This window comes from Xenia sp. Carnegie-2017, unplaced genomic scaffold (genome assembly GCF_021976095.1).
Source record: "Xenia sp. Carnegie-2017 unplaced genomic scaffold, XeniaSp_v1 HiC_scaffold_6, whole genome shotgun sequence".
In the NCBI taxonomy this organism is placed as follows: domain Eukaryota; kingdom Metazoa; phylum Cnidaria; class Anthozoa; order Malacalcyonacea; family Xeniidae; genus Xenia; species Xenia sp. Carnegie-2017.
In genome coordinates, this window is record NW_025813526.1 from 6,795,528 (window position 1) to 6,818,860 (window position 23,333).

Here is a 23,333-nt window from a genome sequence, read left to right on the forward strand (position 1 = left end):
GCTCGTGGTTATGGTTTTCCTTTATACGGACTACCTCCAATGGTTGACCATCAGACGAAGGTGTGAGATAAATTTCAAATAGGCAACCTTGACGAACTGTTTTTTTGTGATTCTAAATCTGTCTGCTTTCTTCCATGGCTCTCCCCCAAACTTACAAGACAATAATATTAAATAGTACTGCAAAAAAAGGATTTGCCTTTTCACTCGTTTTGGAGTGCGCTTTTTTTGCCGCCTTTGATGATCTTAAGGCGGATCTCCACTAGACGATTTTTGTGACGATCGTCTTAAAAATTCGCTGCACCACATGCGCAGTAGGAAATAAAAATCGTCAACTAAATCGTCAAGCGCTCGACGAAAAGTAGAAACGGTTTCTACTTTTCGTCGAGCGCTTGACGATCGTCGTAAATTGAACCAATGAAATTTCATGCCGTGAAACTAATTACCATTTCTCTAAAGTCAAAATGGCTGCCACCAGTGGAGAAAACGAATTCCAACTGAACGGTACAAATCCTGTAGAAAATATACCGTCAGAGATTCAAATACTTGCATCTCCGAGGAATATCTCAGTGGTGCAACATTTTGTTGATCAAAATGTGGTACAAGATGTTGGAGAGCTCGATAAGGAAATGTTTTTGCAAGCTCTCCGAGACTATAGTTGCTTGTGGGATACAAGCAATATAAACTACAAAAATAGGACCATAAAACTTAATGCATGGAAATCTTTGTGTCGAATGTTCCAGCGAGAAGGTAAGTGTTCTAAATTAATGGAGGACTTCAAGAAACTTGAGAATTTCACTTATGTGTTGTTTGGTTATTGTGATGTAACATGTTAAACATGCTAAAGTGGACAGGAAAACTTCTCGACGTTTCTGCATAAGGGTGTTCGTCTCACCATTTCGTTTGACTGTGCTCCTTGACTATATGTGTTATTTCGTATTTTATGTCAACTCTAACAAAATTTGTTTCTTGCCCTTTTTTCAGTTCCATACCTTCAGAAAATTTTTAAGAACCTTAACGATTCTCTAAAAAAATGCCTTGATAGGAGACGAGCATTGTCTAAATCTGGGGCAGCTGCTTTGACACTTCCAACATGCAAATATTTTGAGGTTATGAGCTTTCTTCATGAGAAAACAAGCAATTTGGAAACTCGCAGCAATGTGGATCTTGAAATCCAAACAATACCAGAGAACATATTGGACATATCCTCATCACAATCTCCAGGACCTAGTCAGCCTTCTTCAAGCTGTTCAAGCGTATCAGATGAGGCAAAATATGGTAAAAGAAAACGTCCTAATTCTAACGATCAACTAGACCCATTTCTTGACCATGTGAAGAGTATGGACCAGAAAATGGTAAATTATTTAGAAGGAATGTCAAGTAAAAGAGAAAATGAAGATAAGGATGAAGCAGAGTTATTTTGTATGAGTCTTGTTCCAGTTTTAAGAGATATGGAAAAAAAGCAACTCAGACAAGCTAAATTAAAAATTCAACAGCTTTTGTATGATTTACAATATTCAGATACCTAATGAAAATTGTTGTAGAACTTCACATATTGCATTATAAATTAATAACAAACTCTCACTTATACAAGATACATTCCTTCCAATGAATACAGATATATAGCAAGTGAAATCATTTATTTTTAAAATTACAGCTTAAACATGTATTGCTAACTACATAAGTGAAAAACCCCTTTCGTATGAAAATCCATCACATCACTAATGCTCATATTGAATATAAATGGCTTTAAATTCGTTTTTTATTTTGAACACCTTACTATATGCCACTGCCAGTCAACTGCTCCTTCATTATTAAAATAATCAGCAAATTGTTCACGAACCCACTTAGCTTCTGCACCATAGTTATTTGATGCACCAACATCTGTAATGTCACCCAATCCATTCATACAATTTGCATCTTGTCGCCACTCACCAGGTTTAAACTCATTACCCATTTGCCCATCTTGATCAGCAAATGATGGTGGACAGTATAGATTTGAATCGTCATCTTCATTTATGCTCATAAGGAAGTTATGCAATGCCACAACAGCTTTAGTTATGGCAATCACATTATCAACTTTGGCAACTATAGGCCTATGAAACACACGAAACCGACTAGCACAAATACCAAAAGCATTTTCAATGACACGTCTGGCTCTGCTTAGCCTGTAATTGAAAATTAGTTTCCTCTCAGACAGGTTTGAAAAAGGATAGGGCTTCATCATGTGGCGTTTTAGGCCAAATGCATCATCCCCTACAAATACGTGGGGTAATACTTTCGTTGAATGGGTAATCTTGCCATCTGTGGGCATGTTGAGAAGCTTGTTTTCAATAGCATAGCCAAGATTGCTGTTGGCATACACGCTGCCATCACTTTGCCGCCCACTATCACCAATATCAACCAGTGTGAATTTATAATTTGCATCACTAACTCCCAACAAAACAATGCTATGAGTCTTTTTGTATTTAAAAAAACTCAATGCCTGTCCAGCAGGAGCAAACATCTGCACATGCTTTCCATCAATTGCTCCCAGCATATTAGGAAAGTTCCATCGATCTTCAAAATCTTTAGATACTTTTTTCCAGTCACTTTCAGTGCAAGGTGTTTTCATGAAACCCATTTCCTTTAGTTTGTCCCAAAGTGCGTTGCATGTTTCGTAGATAATTCGACCAACAGTCGTTGAGCTCATTCTATAATTGGCAGCGATAGTTGTATGAGCATCCCCAGTTGCCAAATATCGCAGAGTGACTAAAGTCTTTGATCTACACTTATTAGTTCTCGCATTTTCGTCTCTTTCTTTCTTATCATCGGGGCAATATACCCCAACAAGGTCTCAAAGTGTCAGGTAACATCCTGAAATATCTGAAAAGCATTTCATGATCGAATAATCGCAAGTCTTTAACCAGCAAATTGTACTCGCCTTTCTCATTTCTTTCCTCGTACAGTTTATGCATCCAAAATCTTGGTCGTTTTCGCTTTGTTTTCATGGATCTTACTCTACATGCATGAAGTAAAATCAAATGCCTTCGAAGAAGTAAATAATGCATTAAAGTTTGATTCACATCCGCCATTTTCTCAATTTCACATTGCAATTTGCAATCGTCTTTGACGATTTTGTTGACGATTTTATTTCCTACTGCGCATGTGGCGCAGCGAATTTTTAAGACGATCGTCATAAAAATCGTCTAGTGGAGATCTGCCCTAACGTCTTTCTTTCACAGCTCACAAAAATAATGATCTTTGAATTCTTTTTTGATTTCATATAACTGATCTAAACTTGTTATTCCTCGCACTGTGTAAAAAAGATTTTTTTAGTTTTCTCTAATTTTTGGGTGATTGTGGGCTTTTTTGTCCCACAACGTTTAATGTTCTTATCTTTTTTGAGAGGATTATAGTAGTCATTTACTTCGTCGCTATACGATTGCCGTCGAGTTTTGTTTATTGCCGTGACACTTGTGGGCATTAGCACATTTGTCATTCGCGACAGAGTAGTCGAATATCAAACGCGTTAAACAATTTCACGGCGTTTAAGCAATGGTCATCGAATATCGTGTTTTTAGTGATTATAACAATAAATATGTTTTGAAATATTTTGCGGACGACTTTGAAACTTGGTACATCTTATTTTCATGCTATGGACAGTGCAATAAAAGAAAGTTGTCTCCTAGCTTGTACGTGAGACTACACTTTTTTGAACAGGTTTAATGCCAGTGATTCTAGTGCAAAGTTTTTCGTTTGACGTCGTGCCACAGTTTTGGCTGAAACTTGAAGATATCTTCAACATTGCTTGTAAATTTAAAATCATTCGTTAACCTTAAAGTTGATCAAAAGGCAAGATTGTTTGCTTTTCTGCTTATTTTACAAAAGCGTGCAACAAATATTAGAACAGTGAGATAAATAAGCCATCGTCTTGTTCACGTTGTTGATGTCTTATACCAGTGTGCATGAAGTATATTCTGTTTACTTGAGCGTTGCATGTTTTCGATACGAATTGAGAAAGCGAGATGTCCCGGCAAGTCGGATTGAAAAGCATCGAATGAAAATTTTATTCCGTTAATAATTCTAATATGTATTGTTTCGTAAATCAATCTTTATGACAAACTTACAACGATAATTTTTAGATGATCAAAATACATATGCATATGTATATCATACATACTACAGTAGAAAACTCACAGTCAAGAGCAAACGGAAAGAGCGCTATATTTAAGGAGAAATTTAAGTAACAGATTGCATACGCAACTGAAAGTCGCTAACAAACAGAATCATAACGCGGTGTCCTGCGGTTCCTCGCCACATCTAGCCATGATTATCTTATTTATACTCTAAAGGCTATTTTCCAATATTGTTTTAACGCGACAAACGCGACAGCAATTAACTTTAATCGCGACAATCCCATATGAAAACGTGGTAATAATCGCAATAAACGGCGACTAACAACCGCAACAAACGCTATAAAATATCAAAAAATTTTGATATTTATTCCAGTTAATAAATAAAAATTTAGGAATTTAAGATGGCGAATCTAAAAACGTTGTTTTCTTTTCTTCGATGCCTTTTTACGGCGTCTCCGTCGCCTCTACAAAACATAAGCTACTGCAGCTACTACTAGATCGTGTACATGTTTTTTACCGACACCATTTTATAAAAAAAATCGCCATCCGACTTAATGGAGATACTTGTAATGGAGCAACCATTGCAAATAAAAATTGTCGCTATCGCTTTTATCGCGACAAACCAACAGTGGTAACCAGGCTTAATAACCCTAAAAAGTATTGCTGAATGTATCTCATGTCAAGATCCAATATAATGAAAAGAATTTACGTTAATTTTATACTCTTTCCAGCATCGGCTCTTTGAGGTACTCCCAAACACGGCTGCTTTGACCTAACACGCAAACACTCTATTGAATGTCCCCATATTCATATATTCCGTTCGTATGTTTTAATCCGTGTTAATCCATAATTTACGGTGGCTCACAAGGGACACCACACTAAATAATAATTATACAAAATAAAGATATTAATACATACACAAAATACATCACACACATACAAAATTAAAATACACACATAAAATACGTTATACACACACAAAACAAAAATGTACACACCAAATAAATATACACACAAAATATGATCGCGGGCGCTTGCAGTGTCGAATAGCTGACTACTGTCATTCTATTATAAGGTTGTAATCAGATATGTGTATATGTGATTTTAACATGTGGTCGACTAGTACTTGTCATCATATTTAATAGTTTTAACTGCAAAGTATTTTAAATAAAAGATGACAAGGAATGAAAAGCAAGCTCTTGCGATACCGAGTCGAAAATTCAATAAGAGAAACAATAAGCAATTATTGGATGAGGTTGAGCATGATATCAAGAATTATTCAGACCGAAGTCAGTGAAACAATGATATAAGACGAAGCGAAGCGGAGGCTGTTAATTGTTTAATGTTCATAGATACAAGTTTAAGTCATGCATAGATGGATTGTTAACTTTACGATTTTATAGAATTGGGTTTCGTTATTCGTTCATTGCTTTGACGGGTGGTGTTATGTTTATGACGGATGGATGACTAACTCTTTGGATTTATGAAATTTTATCATCCGATCAAAGGATTAAAGTATTTAAAGTAGCTATATTTTTGTCATAATTGGTATCTTCTTGTATATCTGTGCTTTGACATAAAAATTTTACGGTGTTTTAATTTGTACTGTTTAAGAATGTGTGCAATAAATGTAATAAAATTCAAGGACACAAATATAATTTAAAGATAAAAACTAAAGGAGTTGTCAAACCTTAAAAAAACTTTCACTCATATGAAAAAATATTTTGTTCTTCCATCTCTCGCGAAATCGTAGTTTTCCAACTCGAACTTAACTCGAGTAATAATGACTTAAATGTGTGTATTTTTGCTTCTTGTTCTATCGCTATTGTGTACATCCAAGCAAAGCCGCAATCCAGCAGCGGTTTTTCGTCGTACGTCAATGCGCGGTGATCATTGAAAACATTGTAAAAATATATAAGCAAAAGTAAAAATTACGCATAAGCCTATTCTTAGTTCCATTTTATTTTCTAAATTTTTAAATTATTCTGCGCAATGGATACGGATTACTTAAACAATTCCTCTAGTAGTCAGTCTGAAAGCAGTGTTTCAAACTACGAAGAAATGATTAACAATCAAAACATGATTCAACCATTTGCTTGTGCAGTGTTGCCAGATCGTGAGCAAAGATTATAGATTTGTGAACTTTTTGTTCTCTTTATGAACTTTCATGAGCATGAAAAATTTGTGAACTTTTTGTGAGCTTTTCGAAATTCTGTGTAGGATCTAATGAACTTTGTGTTGTCATTCTTTTAAGATAGAAAATAATAAGTACAATGGTTCAGTAAAAAAAAATAGTAAATTGTTTACTTCTTGTAACAAGTATTAATATTTTTGTTAAAAGTTAAACTTTTTACATATTACATAAATTATGTTAAATTTAGATGGAAAATTTGAAGAAGCTGAATTGCGCAAGGCCAGCTTTATCAGCAAGCATAACCTGTCCTTTAATGTAATGTATCACTTTAGTGATCTTCTGCCGCAATTTTGTCCTGATTCATAAATTGCATGCTGTTGGTTTTAAATGCAAACGCACTAAAGCTTATTGCTTTGCAAAAAATGCACCGTCGGCCAATTTTCATGAAGAACATGTACAAATTTTAAAAAAACACCAGTTTTACATACTTATCGATTGAAACTACTCATGTATCTACGTGCAAAGAAATAGCTATCGTTACCCGTCATCATAACAAGCAGTCTTTAACTGTGCAAAGCTATCTTTATGATCTTCTCGATGTCCCGCAAGCTGATGCAGAAACATTATATCAGACACTTGTAAATACCATACAAACAGCTAATGTAAGTTTTGACAATGTAATTGGTTTTGGAGCCAATATTTGTAACATCATGTTCGGAGAGCATAACAGTGTTGTCTCACACCTTAAAGAGAAGTTACTAAATGTTTTTTTCATGTTATGCATTTGTCACAGTGCTCATCTTTGCGCATCACACGCATGTGGAAACTTCCCCAGAGAGCTAAGGAGTTGGTGCGTGATGTATACAATTACTTCTCCAACAGCAACAAAAGTCGAGAGCAATTCAGAGTTGTCTAGCACTTCTGCGACGTAGTACCACACAACTTGTTGTGCCCATGTCGAAAAAGATGGCTTTCGATGCACTCCTGTGTGTCCAGGCTCATTAAGCAAATGGGATGCACTGATTATTTTCTTTAAAGCGGTGGCTGGTCACGAAAAGTTGCCAATCTCTGAGAACATTCTTTTGCTCTTGCAGAATCCTATGTAGAAGCTATATTTTAACTTTTTGGAGTTTGGGCTTCCCAAGTTCACGGAGCTAAATGTCATGTTCTACACTTCAAAATGTTGACGAAAACAACGAGAACTCGACTGACAGCAATTAAAAACGCTACATAGACTCTTAACAGCTAACTTCAGGCTTGAAAGTGAGCCGAGTATCGATGAATGAAGCCTTTACCAAAAGCATGTTATAGTTTATACAAGTTGAGCTCCCCTTCATTGGTTACTTTGGGAAAATATCTTTAGGCCTGATATCGCTTTGTTCCTCATATTTGTTTATTGTAACTTTAGCTCGTTAAATTTATTCAATTTGCTAATCAATGTGATTTGATAGAGCTATTTTGGATTTTAATTGATTATTTCTCGTTTTTGGTGATTTCGGGTCATGCTATGAGTATGCAGAACAATCTCAAAACCATTCTGGTAATTTTCGGCATTTTCCGACACATTCCGACATTAAAAATGTAGATAAATGAACTTTTAATTATTTTTGACAATTTGAAGACATAGACACTCCAGACTTTATTACAGATAATCCTAATTTTCGAAATCCTTGTTTAAATTATTGGGTATTACGACTGGCATGGAGTGAGTACAAAAAACACCATGATTCAAGAGCTGAGGATAGACCTGAACACTAAAGACAAAGACATGTGGCTTACAGGCAACTGGTTAGAGTACCACTACCATCTTGTGCTGTTAGCTGCTTGTCCTACCACCAGGTCTAAAAGAAGACTTTGTCCTTGAGGGTTTTAAATTAGCTGATGATTAATAATGGTAATGTAAATTATTATAGCCATATTTATAAGTATCGTTAATGATGAATCACTAATAAATAAAAATATCAATTGGATTTAGTAAATTAACAAATTATAATGATCATGCCAAACAAATTCTTTATTTGTGCTAATCAAGGATTTTGATGTATATAATTGAAAAGTGCCTTTCTAATGAATTTGCACAGCAAACATAAAATTTGGTTACTTTACTAGTAGAGATTCTCTTATTATTAATTATAAATTTTGATATATACATAACTATTTTTTGGGGACTATTTACCCGTTCTTGATTGGTGTGCATGTATAACACTTTCTTTGTTTGGCTTTTCTATAGATTCAATATTTCTTGGAATGTTTGCTGGTAAGGAAGTCTTGTTATGTACATTTTTTACATTAAAACAGAAGACATCTTCCATCATACCTTGCACAAAAGAATATGACATACTCGCCATAATTGGCTTGGCTAACCAATTTTTTCGCCCTTTTAGGAAAACGCTATTATATCACCTCTCTCCTTGCTGCTTTTCATATTTGAACTTGTGCTTATTTTCTTCCAGTGCTTACATTGTGGTAGATGACTGCCAACTTCGTTCTTGCAAGCATAAATTTGTACAAAAAGTGAACACGTTTCGGTAATTGTTTTAGGAGAAGTGAGTGGTAAACCTCAAGCTCCACATTGTGGTGTAATTCTGTTAGTTTTGTTAAGTTTTTTAATAGGTTTTTGTTGAGTACTATTTCTTCTAAAACAACACGAGCAGCAAGGCCATTTTCTAACCACTTTGTTATTCTTTGTTTTCTTTCAGAAAGACAGTCATGTGCCAAGTTTTTAAAGTATTTTTCCGCCTTCCACTTGTGCTTATTGGCAACATTCTTTAATATGTAAACCCATTATTCTTGCAACAAATCTGTATCTCCCTCTCAACATTGAGCGCACTACCACAGATGGTTGGATACAGACTGCACCCATTTGAGTAGGGGGTTCATGTTTCTGGACTTTTTTTTGACAACTTTCTTGTAACCCATTTTGAAAAAAACGCCATATAGCAAACTGGTGGATTTTGAAGGATATTTCTTCTTTAATGATCTTATGTTCCCATCTTGGTTGATGAGTTTGTTAATAGACTTTTGACAACCTTCCTATGATTTTTGTTGCATGATGCTCTTAGTTTTACGATGCTGCCAATTGTAGATGTTTCAATGTCACAAGAAGAACAACATGTTTTGAAAATGATAAACAACTGATCAAGCATACTTTCAAACACAATAATTTTTTTCTCATTGCTTAGTGTCCCTTCAGTGTCACTTAAGTCAGATTCATCATCAGTGCAAGTTTCTTGGCGTACACAGTCCTCATAACTTCCTGCTGACACACAACTGTCTGAAGGTGTTTTATCATTGTTAATTTTGTTGAATGATTCCTCTTCTTCTTCCATTACTTCATTTTGGGCCATTATTTTTTTACACTTTAATTGACTACCTTTGTTTACATTTTTCAATTTCAAAGGGGGAGGGCCTTTATTATTTTTGGATCGTTTTGTGCCTTTTCTTTTTCTTTTCCGTTGTGCAAGGGTTAAAACAGCAATGCTTTGTTTTGATATCATATCACATTGGACTTTAGCATCGACGAAAATTTGTTGGTCGCATTGTGTTTCGAGACATCGGAAAATTGTAACATCATCATCAGTCGTATCCTCCATATGCTCAATATTGGAGGACTCTCTAGGCTCATTATGAACACTGTTCAAAAAAGCTCCACACTTTGACTATAGAATAAATATTAAAACATCTATGTATATAATGGAAGGACAACGGTGTTTAAATTTTGTGAATTACAAATTACAGTACTTGTTGTCGTGCATTTTTCCTAAATAATGAAACAGACTTTGTCATGGTGACAAACCTAAGGATGGATTTCAAAATAGTAAATACCATGGTGAATGGTGATAATAACAATGTAATACTTCTTAAAAGAACTGTTTTAACCAGAAAACTAACCCAACAATTTAAACGAACCGTTATTTACAGCTATAAAGAGAAACTATGCATTTCGGCAGACTACACGTCAGGTGTCAACGTCTGCTAAATGAGAACCTCCAAATCATGCCATATTTATAATGTTACAAACAGTGGCGTGCGGTCATGCAAGCGTAGGCAAGCGCCGCTTGCCTAAGCATTTTACCGAACAAAAATTTTTTGGATCAATCTCTGAGCAAAATCAGTTTAAATTTTTCTGTTCTAAACAATGTCAATGTAATCTTTTGTCTAAATTGTCTTTACAGTTGAAATGCTTGCTATTTATACGCGATTTACTGTCGTGGTTTTCGGTTTAACTTTGCAACACTTGTAAGATCAGTCAAGTGGATTAAATACACCTTAAAAATTTCTTATTTATTAACCAATGCAAGCGCGCTTGGGTCGGCACTAGATCATGGTCAACTAACGTACGCGCCCACATATTATTCTTATTATGTCAGCGGTAAGTAACAATTGACGAATATTCATGTATTCATTATGCGAATGATTTTACCGCACTACATATGGCAATAAGGCAAATTGGCAATAGCGAAAGCGAGAAAAGATTACAAAGATTTCAATTCAATTTTGGTCAGATGTACTTTCTTTGAAATGTCTGCCTTGCAGAAGTAATGGATTGATAGTATTTTACAATACAATAACCGCACTTCAAGAATTGCAAATTCACTGGACCTAAGGTGAACAATGTGATGTTATAAAGTAGAAATCGACTCTATTTGTATTATAGATATGATATTAAATATTTTCCTGTTATTTGTAGTACTAATAAAAATTATTATAGATGATAAACACACCCATCTAGATTCGTATCTTCAAATTTTTTTCAAAACTTCCTGCATAATAATATAAAGTTTGTGTTTTTAATGTGTTTGACTGTTAGTCCATACTTGCTTGTAAATTTCTGATTTGAGTTAATGTGCAGGTGTGGTAACTTTTTTAACTTTGTTAAAGTTATTCTCAGGAAATTTAGAAAACTCATTGTCTCCAGCAGTGCCATCCACACAGTGAACCACAATCTAACTTAAGTGCTCATTAAATGAAATGGATAGTTTTCAATAGAGCATATTGATTTATCACGAAAAATTGATAGGTAATCATAGTACAGGTGCAGCCAGATTGAATGTTGAGTTGTGATATCAATCACAGTAGCTAATTCATATATGTTCCCGAAAATACTTTAAAACAAGAAATGGTAACAATATATCTTAACATGTAACACTGGGTATTCTCTACATTCATCTCTGGCAAAAATTTTCACATTGAATCTCTGAGCACCAAAATAAATTCTATTATGGAAAAACAGATTGTTCAGAAAAACCTTTGAGCATATAATTCCTTCCGTTGTCAAAGGGTTTTTCGAACAGTTTAAAAGGCTCCCACCTGCTTTTGTTATGCTTGTGGCATAGACCCAGTGCTGTAGAACATAACTTGCCTTAGATGCAACTCTCTCAAATAGTGAAATGTAATTGTAAAAAGTCATTGCATGATGTCATAGTGTTTGCAAATAATATTACCACTTAACATGAACAAGTTTCTTTATCAATTTTGTAAACTAAAAATCTTTGTCAAGTTGGGGTGCTTTGTGCTCTGCAATGACCATCCATAATTTCATGAAGAATGCTCGACTTCCATGCAACCACCTCCCAAACAGCATTGAATGCACCATTTCTTGATTTTATGGTCATATGAGAAGATACAATGGCATTTGGCTAAATGTTTTTCGAGCAACAAAAAATTCATATTTTCCTACATTGTAAAATGGCAACTTGCCATACGTATATTCTATGAGAATCTAAACATAAAAAGCGTGGGAAATCATGGAATTGTTGCCAAATGCTAGTTCGAAAATGGAGTTTCCAATGAAGTATGCGGAGAGTGAAGCAAAAAACAACAGCAGTTTAGACGAAGGTATTGTAATATGCCATTCCAAAGAAGAAATGCTGGAAATATTCGGTTATTATAAAAAACAAACTCGCAGTGGGTGGTGCTGTCTCAACAGAAATAAATTCATAGGTATATATTATATAATAACTTCAATGCAGAAAGCATACGCTTATCCAGAGATATACTACTTTTTGGTTATTGTGCAATGGTGAAGAAAGAAATTTCACAAAATTTCATACACATATTAAAGCAGAACTTTTGTTTAAATTTTAAATATTAAAGCATGATAACATGTATGAACCGAATACTTAATGATGACATGTATGAACCAAGTACCTAATGATGACATGTATGAACCAACTATTTAATGATGACATGTATGAACCAACTATTTAATGATGACATGTATGAACCAACTATTTAATGATGACATGTATGAACCAAATACTTAATGATGACATGAATGAACTGATGTAAGTGTTTAATAGACAAGACTACAGACGAAATACTCGCTGAGAAAGGTTCATTTGAAAGTATTACCCAAGCAATTCAATGTCACAATATTGGTCACCACTGGATGGTTTCTACATCCATAACTGGTGAAATAGTAGTCTTTGAATCTATGAGTATCAACCTGAATTCATCATTAAAAAGGCAACTCCAGAATGTTTAGAAAAACCTCCAAGAACAGGATGGTTTTTTAAACGTCAAAATGATTCTCCAACAACGTCAAAAAGGATCATCAGATTATGGTCTTTTTGCTGTGGCAAATGCTGTTGCTTTGGCTAATGGTGTGAACCCTTGCTCTGTTACCTGGCTGCAGGAGAAGATGCGAGTGCATCTGGTCAAATGCTTTGAAGAACAAAAAATCGAGATGTTTCCCCATATTGAGAATGCAATGCAAACCTGCCATTCAAAAAATTATATTCTGTGAGAAAATAGTAATTGTAAGCATCTAACATAAAAATAATCATGTATCGCTTCATTTTTGCTTGCAAACATGTACACTGTAATTGCTCAAATTGGAACACCTTGACAAATCATGCATGTATATATCTGTAAATAATATTAAACAAAATTAACATTTTCTATTTGTGAATCATGGACATGGTATTTATTTTTACAACTAACTGGGGACATATAACTAATGCTGTCTACAAAATGTAGAAATAATAAATTTACCTTATAAATTTTACAGAGTTGTGTAGTGAGCCCGGAAGATAATTTGGTCGTGTTATGTAAATTTGATATTATTATCAATAAACATTTCTTTAGAAATCTGTTGTTTTTACAGTTAGTGAACAAAGAAATAATTGTATAGTAGAGCAAAATAAAACGGGCTGGATACGCCACTGTTACGTTCATTGTATATTGTTCATTGCTTCTTCGAGTATCGTTATGATGATTTAAAATCGTTGAGCATATGACAATATATGTAAAATACAAAGAATACAAAACAATAGATGTGTAAAATAGTAAAACTATCCAAACCTGAAATCGAAAAACGAATTCTTCTCGTCATTTAGCCGCATATCGGTTAAATACGCATATGAAACTTGTGTAGTGACGTACATAACGTGCGTACATCACTCATCTAGATTCGTGTATTAGCAATAGAGGAAATAGCCAATCCTACACTTACTCAAACGCGCTACTTAAACTTACGCACTTAACTTTATAATTACGTAAAACTACTCAAGTTTCAAGTACATTATCCGCTGTGTAATAACTGCACCTTCTTTAACCAAATGTATAAAAAGCCTGTAAATAAATTCTAACAGATAGAACTCTCACGACTGTTGTAAATAACTTCTTCGCTAGTGAATAAAATAATCACAAAATTTAATAGCGTTCTAGTACATTGAACTCACGTTCAGAGCTCATACGAAAGACTTATATATAACGCTAAACTTGTTATTCTCAATGGTTATTCTATATTTTAGTGGTTTGTCACAGCTTATAGGTAATTACCAATGGTAATTACATAACATGAATATTCGTCAATTGTTACCGCTGACATAATAAGAATAATATGTGGGCGCGTACGTTAGTTGACCATGATCTAGTGCCGACCGCGCGCTTGCTTTCGGAGCTCAATCTGAACATTTGCGCATGCGTTAATCTAGATTTGGAGGCTTCTTATTCGAGGAATATCGAGAAAAGGCAAGCGGCGCTTCTAAGGGCGCCGCTTGATAGCGATTGGTCAACAGTCTTGTACGCTCGCAATTTTAAACACATATCAGCGCGCGAATAATATTCGTATATTCAACACATTGGATATCCGAATTATTCACGCCGTTAATGTTATCGTTTATTAAAAGGTGGCTGAGAGCGAAAGGTAATGTTCTGATTTCTAATTCAAATAGTAGGTGCTTTACTGGTTATTTTATCATTTTCTGCACACAATGTGCGTAAACAAGCAGGGGCCGCAGTCTGCAGATATATCGAAATGCAGGCAAACGTGTGTTGTGGTAAAGTATGACTAGCATTATGACCAAAACACTATGCTCTTGAAAGTCTTGTGTCGTTGAATTCGTAAATTAATGACTAAAAATAAAAGGTACAAGATACTAAATATTAAACACGACTCTCCGACATTCTGAAACGTACGAGTCAGTGCCAGACACATTTTGAAGAACGGGAGAACACGTTGCCATGACGTCATTATACCAAAATATAAACATTAAACAACGTCATGGCCTCAGTTTGTAACACACCGTGCCAATTTTGTGCGCGAAACTGGCTGTTCTTAATTGTTATAATCACGACTGCTACAATACATTTCGCGCCTATTGTCTTGCAATTTATGTATGTAGAAGATATTATCTGTAGCATGTAATACAAGATTATGATATTGACAAGAGCTTCCTTTTGCGTAGTAGTTTTGATATTTGTATCCGGTAGATTTTAGCGTTATATATAAGTCTTTCGTATGAGCTCCGAACGTGAGTTCAATGTACTAGAACGCTATGAAATTTTGTGATTATTTTATTCACTAGCGAAGAAGTTATTTACAACAGTCGTGAATGTTCTATGTGTTAGAATTTATTTACAGGCTTTTTATATATTTGGTTAAAGAATGTGCAGTTATTACACAGCGGATAATGTACTTGAAATTTGAGTAGTTTTACGTAATTATAAAGCATAATATCATTCAGAGTAAGCAGTTCGATATTGTCTTCTGTGTCACGAAAGTTCGCGAGACGAAAGATAAGATTCAAGAACAACGAACAAAATTCGTAGATTATTGGAATTTTACGTCAAGTATCGTCAAAGTAGCACTGAAATGCGGGCAAATTGAAAAGGATGTAAAGGCGTCCTTCCGTCAAATGTTTTTCTGTGTAGTCGATACCATTGTCGTGCAGATTGACTCTAGATTCGAAAGTCTTAATGCATGAGTCAATTCCAAGCGTTACCACCCCCCCCCCGGGATACCCCTGGGCATTTGCCCTGGAGACCTTTCTCGGGGGTCGGGAATTTGCTCGTAAAAGAGATGCTCGGGAGCCGGGTATTTACTCCGGCAGTAATACCCCCGGGGATTTGATACCATTTGAGTACGCGAGTCGCGACTATTGATTTCTATTAATCGCGACATTAAGTACCGATTCCCATCTCCTAGTATCCAGACGGACCATCGTGTAGTTTTTTCCTTACCCAGTTTCTGATGTAAAGAGACCTTGGGGAGGGGAGAATTGCGAAACATGCACGGGAGTTTGCTATGGGCATTATGTCACCGATGTGTCAGAGCTGCTAAATTTATATGCAGTTGGCAAAATTATAAGGAGCCAGCTGCCGTCTGAAATACTGGCAGACTTTCACAAGAATCACAGTGGTGGATGTGTAGAGGATACTGACATAAGCATGCTTGCCAAGAAATATTTGCTATCAACCAAGGATGTTAAATTGTGGTTTCAATACTTGACGCAAATTTCTGTGAACAGGAAGAGGTGCTGGAAAAGCAAAAGCAACAACAGAAAAGCGGAGCAAGGGAAAGTAACTCAGGAAAAAATTTCTATTACTACATTTATTTTTTATAGGATCTCTCATATATCTTGTTTAATAAAGTATTAAAAAAGTGTTCATAATTTTCGTAATTTAAAATTAATTGGTCCCGGAGCGGGGCATTTGCCATTGGCAGCTTGCCCGGGGACTGAGTATTTGCCTTCTTGCCTTTCCCCGGCACCCAGGAAATTGAACTATTAAAACGAAAAAAATCAAATGCCCGGCCATATTCTCGGGGATGGTAACTCTTGGAATTGACTCATGCATAACAGCAGAGCATTCGCTTCTTTGTTGGATCATTCAAAGCACGAATTGTACAGCCGGAATTTTCCCGAACGAGAGCTGCAATCGTTGCAAGATTCATATGGAACATTCTTTAATTATCAAATATTAAAAAGTGAACTAATCGTTGTATACGCCTCTGCCGAGCTCAAATCGAAACCTGTTTTTGATATGATATCAAAAATAATCGAACTTGACTTGAAAGCCTGTTTTCCAGAGGTGTACCGATTGTGTCAGCTCATTCTTACTATGCCAAGTACGTCCTCTGCAGAAAGATCATTTTCGGCTCTCAAGCGTATCAAAACGTATCTTCGCATTTCACAAGGGCAAGAGGGACTTTCTGCATTGGCTACAATTTCAATCGAGAAGCAGATGTTGGTAAGTTTGAAGGGGAAGCCACGATTCCATGAGGACGTTATAAAGGAGTTTTGCACAAAGGAAAGACTGATGGAATTTACATTTGAGTAAATCTGTTGTAGGATTTTAGACTATTTCGTTCTGTTACTTCTTCACTACAATAGAAATGCACGGGTAGCCATTTACTTAAAACGACTTTATATCACAATACCACATGTAATACTTTTAAACCGTAATTGTGATATATACTCTATAAAAGTTTTTGAATTTTTTAGATTTTTTCAATACTGTTTCAGTCATGACCGATACATTTTTTTCGACAAAGTACTCCCAGAAATCGCGGGAAATGCGCTCCAGTAGCCTTCAAAATCCAAAAATTTTCTGGGGGAGCATGCCCCCAGACCCCCTAGATAGGTTCGCGGCAAGCCGCGAACCTCACCCCCAGCGCTTGCCTATTAAATTTGGTCACCGCACGCCACTGGTTACAAAACGTCCTTGTCATCCCTATTTTTAGAGATGACACCTAAAACAGACACAGATTAAACACGTAATTCTTTTGTCGGCAAAGTACAAGATAAGTCAATTTATTTAATATCGACTCCATGACGCGTAGCTGGAATAACGAGCGACATTTTTTGATAATTTTAAAGTTTTCATCACAATAAGCATTGGCACATCGAGTGTTGCTTAAATATGTTTTCCAATCGCTGAATCACAAAGAATCGGATTTTCACTTTTTCACTTTGGTAGTTGTCGTAAAAGAACAGTTTATTCCCTGACAGAAGCTGGTACTTGCAGTTTTATTCTTTCACTCAAACTTTGAGAAGTCCTACCTACATAGCGAGCATCACAGTCACATTTAAACTCGTGGACTTCATTGCTTGATATTTGACCTGGAGGAGGCTCTTTGGGAGTGGGTGAAAGAATAGTTCTTTTTAAGAATATTAAGACAATAATGCATGCAAAAAACAACTCTCAGTGATATTTAATTTCCTTCTCGATGTCATTAGAGGCTTTAACAATCCAGAGAAGTTTAAGGAAAACAGGGCACTTGGCAGGTCCGAAAAGTTTATTCCGTTCATTGTTAGTGGATAAGAAAAGCTTTTCTAACAACTTTTCCGGATATCGATTTAACAAAAAAAAATTCTTTAGTGATATAAGATCACTATCAATAAACTCTTTTGTGGACAATCTATGCGTTCGCTTATCAAGCACTTCACTAAAGAAATCTTTTCACTATGCGAAGATAAAGAGTAAAGAGTGTGTACAATTCAGTGAAAGTTGCTTTGCGATTGATGCTTGTTAAGAACTGACCATTGCGTTTGTGTACAAGAAGATCTAAAAAAGATAATTGATTGTTTGACTCTAGATCAGAGGTGTAATTTAGTGCAGGGTGAAGAGAGCAAAGTTTATTCAGAAAAAGTTCTCGATTTTTATCGTTATGAAACGAAAAAAAGGTGTCATCCACATAATGCTTATACCACTACACATCCGGATAGTCTGAAGATGCAAGCATTTTGCATTCATGATAGCCAACAAAAATATTTGCAAGGACCGGTCCGAGTACTTTAAAAGACTTTTTCACTTTTACTGATGAGCTTAAACAACAAAATTTTTCAATGTATTCTAATCTAACAATGTCTTCTTTCGATGTAACTAGTCTCTTCACTAATGTGCCCTTAGAAGTAAACATTGAAATTTTTTCTCAAAATCTTTTTCACTCGGACATGACATTGCTGAACATGTCTGAGAATGTCTTTAGAGAACTAATGATGGCTGCCACAAAGGGTGTGGAGTTTAGTTTTGATGACACCTTGTATAAACAAATTGACGGGTTGGCTATGGGTTCACCCAGGGGCGGATCTAGGATTTTTCAAACATCAGTCATAAAACGTTGGAGGTGCTCCGCACCTGGAGGGGGCCTGAAGCATTCACCCCTGAGAAATTTTGAATTTTAGAGCCTTAAAAATGCCATTTTCAGCGTTTAAGAACAATAAAAAATGTATTTTGTGGACATCGTTTTTGCGGAAAAACAACACATTTTTTGCTTACATTTTTTTCCAAAAAAATGAATTGAACAATACTTGAATGTTTTGCCAAATATTTAGGCTCATTATCATGCCAAATATATGGCTCACTAGCATATCTAGGAACGTAAAATTTATTTTACAATAATGCTATTCAAAAACAGGTATAGTCTTTAAAAATTTCTACCAAGTTGTCAGGGATAGACCCCCCTAGAGACCCCCATTCAAACCTCTATGTAATGAGTTTAGATAAGTTAGAAATTTGGTACTACAAGTGACAGTTCATAGATATAGAAAAGCTCAGACTTCAAACCATGCAAGTTTATTGAAACCCTTTACCCATCTCCACATCAGTGCCAGCAAATTCACCTTTTCAGAAAAAACTCAAAATTTTTTTCTGCCAAAGGTTAAGCAAAAATTATCAGAGTGAAAATTTGCATTTAATGACAGCTAAATGCCATACATGTTTATTAGGCATTTCACTTGACTATTATCTTCTGCAAGGTGTGCTATATAGCGATCACCAGTGGCATTGTATTATCAAATACAAACAGAATGTAATCAACATGTCGTTAATTATATAATTACATGAATGTTAAAATTGGTTCATGTGTCATGCTTACTGGTTATGAGAAATATCTTTTCATATGATCAAAGCTCGTTTAAATGTAAATCTGAAATAATTTAGTTTAAAATTATAATGATCATCAGAAAAATTACCTAGTGATCATGAAAAATACTTTGCTGTTTTGCCAAATTTCAAGGTTTATCTGCAAACATAGGAAGACATTTTTACTTTATAGAAAATGCTTTTCATACATCAATAACCCTTTGGGATTTATGGCAAACAATCTGGTATGAGCCGTAGATTAACACCCCTTTACATCTCTACATGAGTTGTTCAGTTAGAAAAGGGGACAATATGTGACATGGGACAACATTTCATGTATGTGAAATACTAAGGTTTAATACCATTCCAGTCAAATTGTCAAAATATAAAGCTTAATGAATCAGAAGACTCAAAATCGCAGATTATAGTAAACAGCTTCTCATGTAATCAATGTTAGTTTTCTCAAATCTTAAACAATATGTAGTATAACTGTCTTATGATTGAATGATCAATGATCATAAACTGAAAAGCCCCAAACATTTGTTTATGATAAAGTAAATAATAGTATGGCGTTTTATGGCTACAGATTTTTTGTCCATTGAAATATATTTGCAGGAATGTAGGATTTCGCTGCCATATAACGGTCACGATTCCCCAAGCACTAAAGAAATTATAGCTAAAAGTCCTTCGGCAACAACAATTTTAGAAGTATCAATCTGCTTACCATACGCCATATTAACATAAATCGCATCACACACTCGCATAAATTGACTTTGATATATTACATTCATGAATACACTTCAGTTGTCCTTTACTTACGATTTTGGATGCAAATTTCTGCTGATAAAACTCAAAACAATGTTCGCTTGCTTTTGAACATCAATGACTGAAATGTCGCTCGCGAGATTGTCTTTGCCAAGCATTTACAATTCATCCATAAATTTTTCGTCCTCTTGAAAAAATTCCCAGTTTGGACAGCAGCATTCATGTCAACATATGAATTTGTAAAAGATTTCCATAAATTCCATCTGATTGTAGTTTAGTTTCTATCATGCTTTAGAAAATCACTATGAAACGATCAAACATTCAATTCAGACAGTAAGCTTGACTATGTTAATTCAGTTGGCTATCAGTCGAAATAGGTCAAACCAATCACAGTAAGACAAAAATTCAAATGAGCCAATTGTAAGATAGCAAGTGGACTCACTTATAGGACCTGCCACCCCGCTTATCGGTCGAGATTATTCCAGATCGTCCACTGATCTGGCTATTGACCAATGAAATAAGCGTTTTTGGCGTTCATAGACTCCTTTATCCGTCGAACCAGTCAAGCCACCCCGCTTATCAGTCGGTTATTCCAGGTCAATTAAAATTCAAGTGATCTGGTTACCAACGAGATATTCATTGCATTAGTCATTAGTTTTCAATAATAAATAAAGCTGGATTTTTATCACGAAGTAAATGCGATAATAAAGTAAGAATAATTAATGAATTTTTAATTATTATGAATAGGTAATTTTTAAATTTCAAACATCAGTCGCGCGACGGATTTGACATGCTCTAGATCCGCGCGACGGATTTGACATGCTCTAGATGCTCTTGGACCTGTTCTTTAATGCAAAATGCTAGCATCTTCAGATGACAGGATTTGCTGTGGTATAAGCGTTATGTGAATGACACCTTTTTCTTTGTTTCATAGCGATAAAAATTTGCTTCCAAGTTAAATAGCTCTTTTAATGTTTGAAAACAATCAGGCGTAAAATGCCCGCTGCAAACGTAACATGACTTTTCTTTCTGTATGTTTTCGCGTCTGACACGACTGAACCAAGGAGTGGATATAGGACTTTTCAAACGTGAATCGTAGAAACATGGATGCATTCCACAGCTAGTGGGGGTCTCGAGAACATGGTCTTCTGGAAAATTTTGAATTTCAAAGGGTTGGAAATGCCATTTTCAGCGTTTTAGAGCGATACAAAATGTTTTTTGTGGGCATTGTTTTTGCATAAAATAACACATTTTGCTTGCAAAAAAAAACCCGTGAAGTAAACAATACTTGAATGTTTGCCAAATTTTAAGGCTCATTAGCATGCTTGGAAACATAAAATTTACTTTACAACAATGTTATTCTGATGCAGTCTTTAAAATTTCTACCATTTTGTCAGGCATTGACACCCTAAAGACCCCTAATCACACCTCTATGCAATGACTTCATTTACAATTGATATATTACAAGGGACAGCTCTTAAATGTAAATATTCCCAGACTTCAAACTATGCAAGTTTTTGTAACCCTTAATCCATTTCCACTTACAGTGCTAGGAAATTCATCTTTCGAGAAAAAATTCAAAACTTTTTTCTGCAATGCTATATAGCAATTACTAGTAGCATTGTATTTGCCAATATAAACAAAATGTAACCAACATGTCTTTAATCATATAATTACATGAATGTTAAAATTGGCTCGTGTGTCATGCTTACCGGTTATGATAAATACCATTTCATATGATTAAAGCTCGTTTAAATGTAAATCTGAAATATCTTAATTTAGAAATTATTATGATCATCAAAAAATTACCCAGTGATCAGGAAAAATAAATTTTCTGTTTTGCCAAATTTCAAGGTTTATCTGCATATTTAGGAACACATTTTTACTTTATAGAAAATGCTTTTCATACATCAATATCCCTTTAGGAATTTATGGCAAAAAATCTTGTATGCGCAGTAGATCAACACACCTTGACATCTCTATATGAGGTACTTAGTTGGAAAAGGGGACAATATGGGACAACATTTCATGTATGTGAAATAGCTCTGGTTTATAACTATCACAGTCAAATTGTCAAAATAAAAAGCTTCATTGATCAGAAAGACCATAATCACTGGTTGTAGTAAACAGCTTCTCGTGTAATCAATCTTAGTTTTTCAAATCTTAAACAATGTATAGTAAAACTGTCCAATGATTGATTGATCAATGATCATAGCTGAAAAGCCCCAAACATTTGTTTATAATATTGTAAATAATATCACGGCACGTTGTGGCTACAGGTTTTTGTTCATTGAATTACATTAGGAGGAATGTAGGATTTGCCTTCGATATTACGGCCAAGATTCCCCAAGCACCAAAGAAATCATAGCTAAAAGTCCTTCGGCAACGACAATTTTAGAAGCATCAACCTGCATGCCATAAGCCACATTGACATAAATCGCATCACATACTCGCATAAATTGACTTGGATATTTTACATTCATGTATACACTTCAGTTATCCTTTATACACGATTTGGATGTAAATTTTGGCTGAGAAATCTCTAAACAATGGTGGCTTGCTTTTGAACATCAACGAGTGAAAAGTCTCTCCCGTCGCGAGGCGAGATCGTCTTTGCGCGAACATTGACAATTCATCCATAATCATTCACCCACTTGAAACATCACAATCTGGACAGCAGTATTCATGTCATTAAATGAATTTGTAAAAGATTTTCCTAAATTTTGTTGGTGTCTCTGACTATAGTTTCTATCATGCTTTAACAAATTATTATGAAACGATTCAATTTAGACAGTAAGGATGACTATGTTAGCTCCGTTGGCTATCAGTTGAAATCGGTCAAACCAATCACATTAAGACAAAAACCTAAATGAACCAATTATGCGAGAGCAATTGCACTCCTATATCGGTCCGGCTACCCTTTTTATCGGTCGAGATTATTCCAGATCGCGCATTGATATGGCTATTAACCAATGGAATGGCTTCAATTGACGTTCTTGAACTCCGTTATCGGTCGAACCAGTCAAGCCACCCCGCTTATCAATCAGTCAGTTTATATAATTCCAGATATGCCAAAATGTACTGAACTGTTTTCTAAATTGATATTTACGTAAGATTTCAGATATAAAACAGAATGTTGGCAATAAAATTCATACGATTATTCATCAGGAATTCAATGATCACAAAAAATTGTAATCATTAAATTTGATATATAATTTTTAAACTAT

At 35.1% G+C, this 23,333-nt stretch overlaps 1 protein-coding gene and 1 long non-coding RNA gene across 2 annotated transcripts; one reads left to right on the forward strand and one right to left on the reverse strand.

Moving 5' to 3' along the window:
• Positions 1-1,618: 1,618 nt before the first annotated feature.
• Positions 1,619-2,737, reverse strand: LOC124457685. Its single transcript, XM_047007889.1, has 2 exons — positions 1,841-2,737; positions 1,619-1,724 (listed from the first exon to the last, which is right to left on the reverse strand). The coding sequence occupies exons 1-2, from the start codon at positions 2,687-2,689 to the stop codon at positions 1,719-1,721; spliced, it is 855 nt and encodes a 284-aa protein (XP_046863845.1). The 5' UTR covers positions 2,690-2,737; the 3' UTR covers positions 1,619-1,718.
• A 262-nt stretch (positions 2,738-2,999) lies between these two features.
• LOC124458407 lies at positions 3,000-12,412 on the forward strand. Its single transcript, XR_006953157.1, has 3 exons — positions 3,000-3,010; positions 6,943-6,951; positions 12,346-12,412. It is a non-coding gene; the product is annotated as an uncharacterized LOC124458407 (long non-coding RNA).
• The last annotated feature ends 10,921 nt before the right edge of the window (positions 12,413-23,333 follow it).

What these genes read in the sequence shown, in the direction of transcription:
- LOC124457685 (XM_047007889.1), bottom strand. Translation starts at nt 2,689, where the DNA reads ATGAGCTCAACGACTGTTGGTCGAATTATCTACGAAACATGCAACGCA.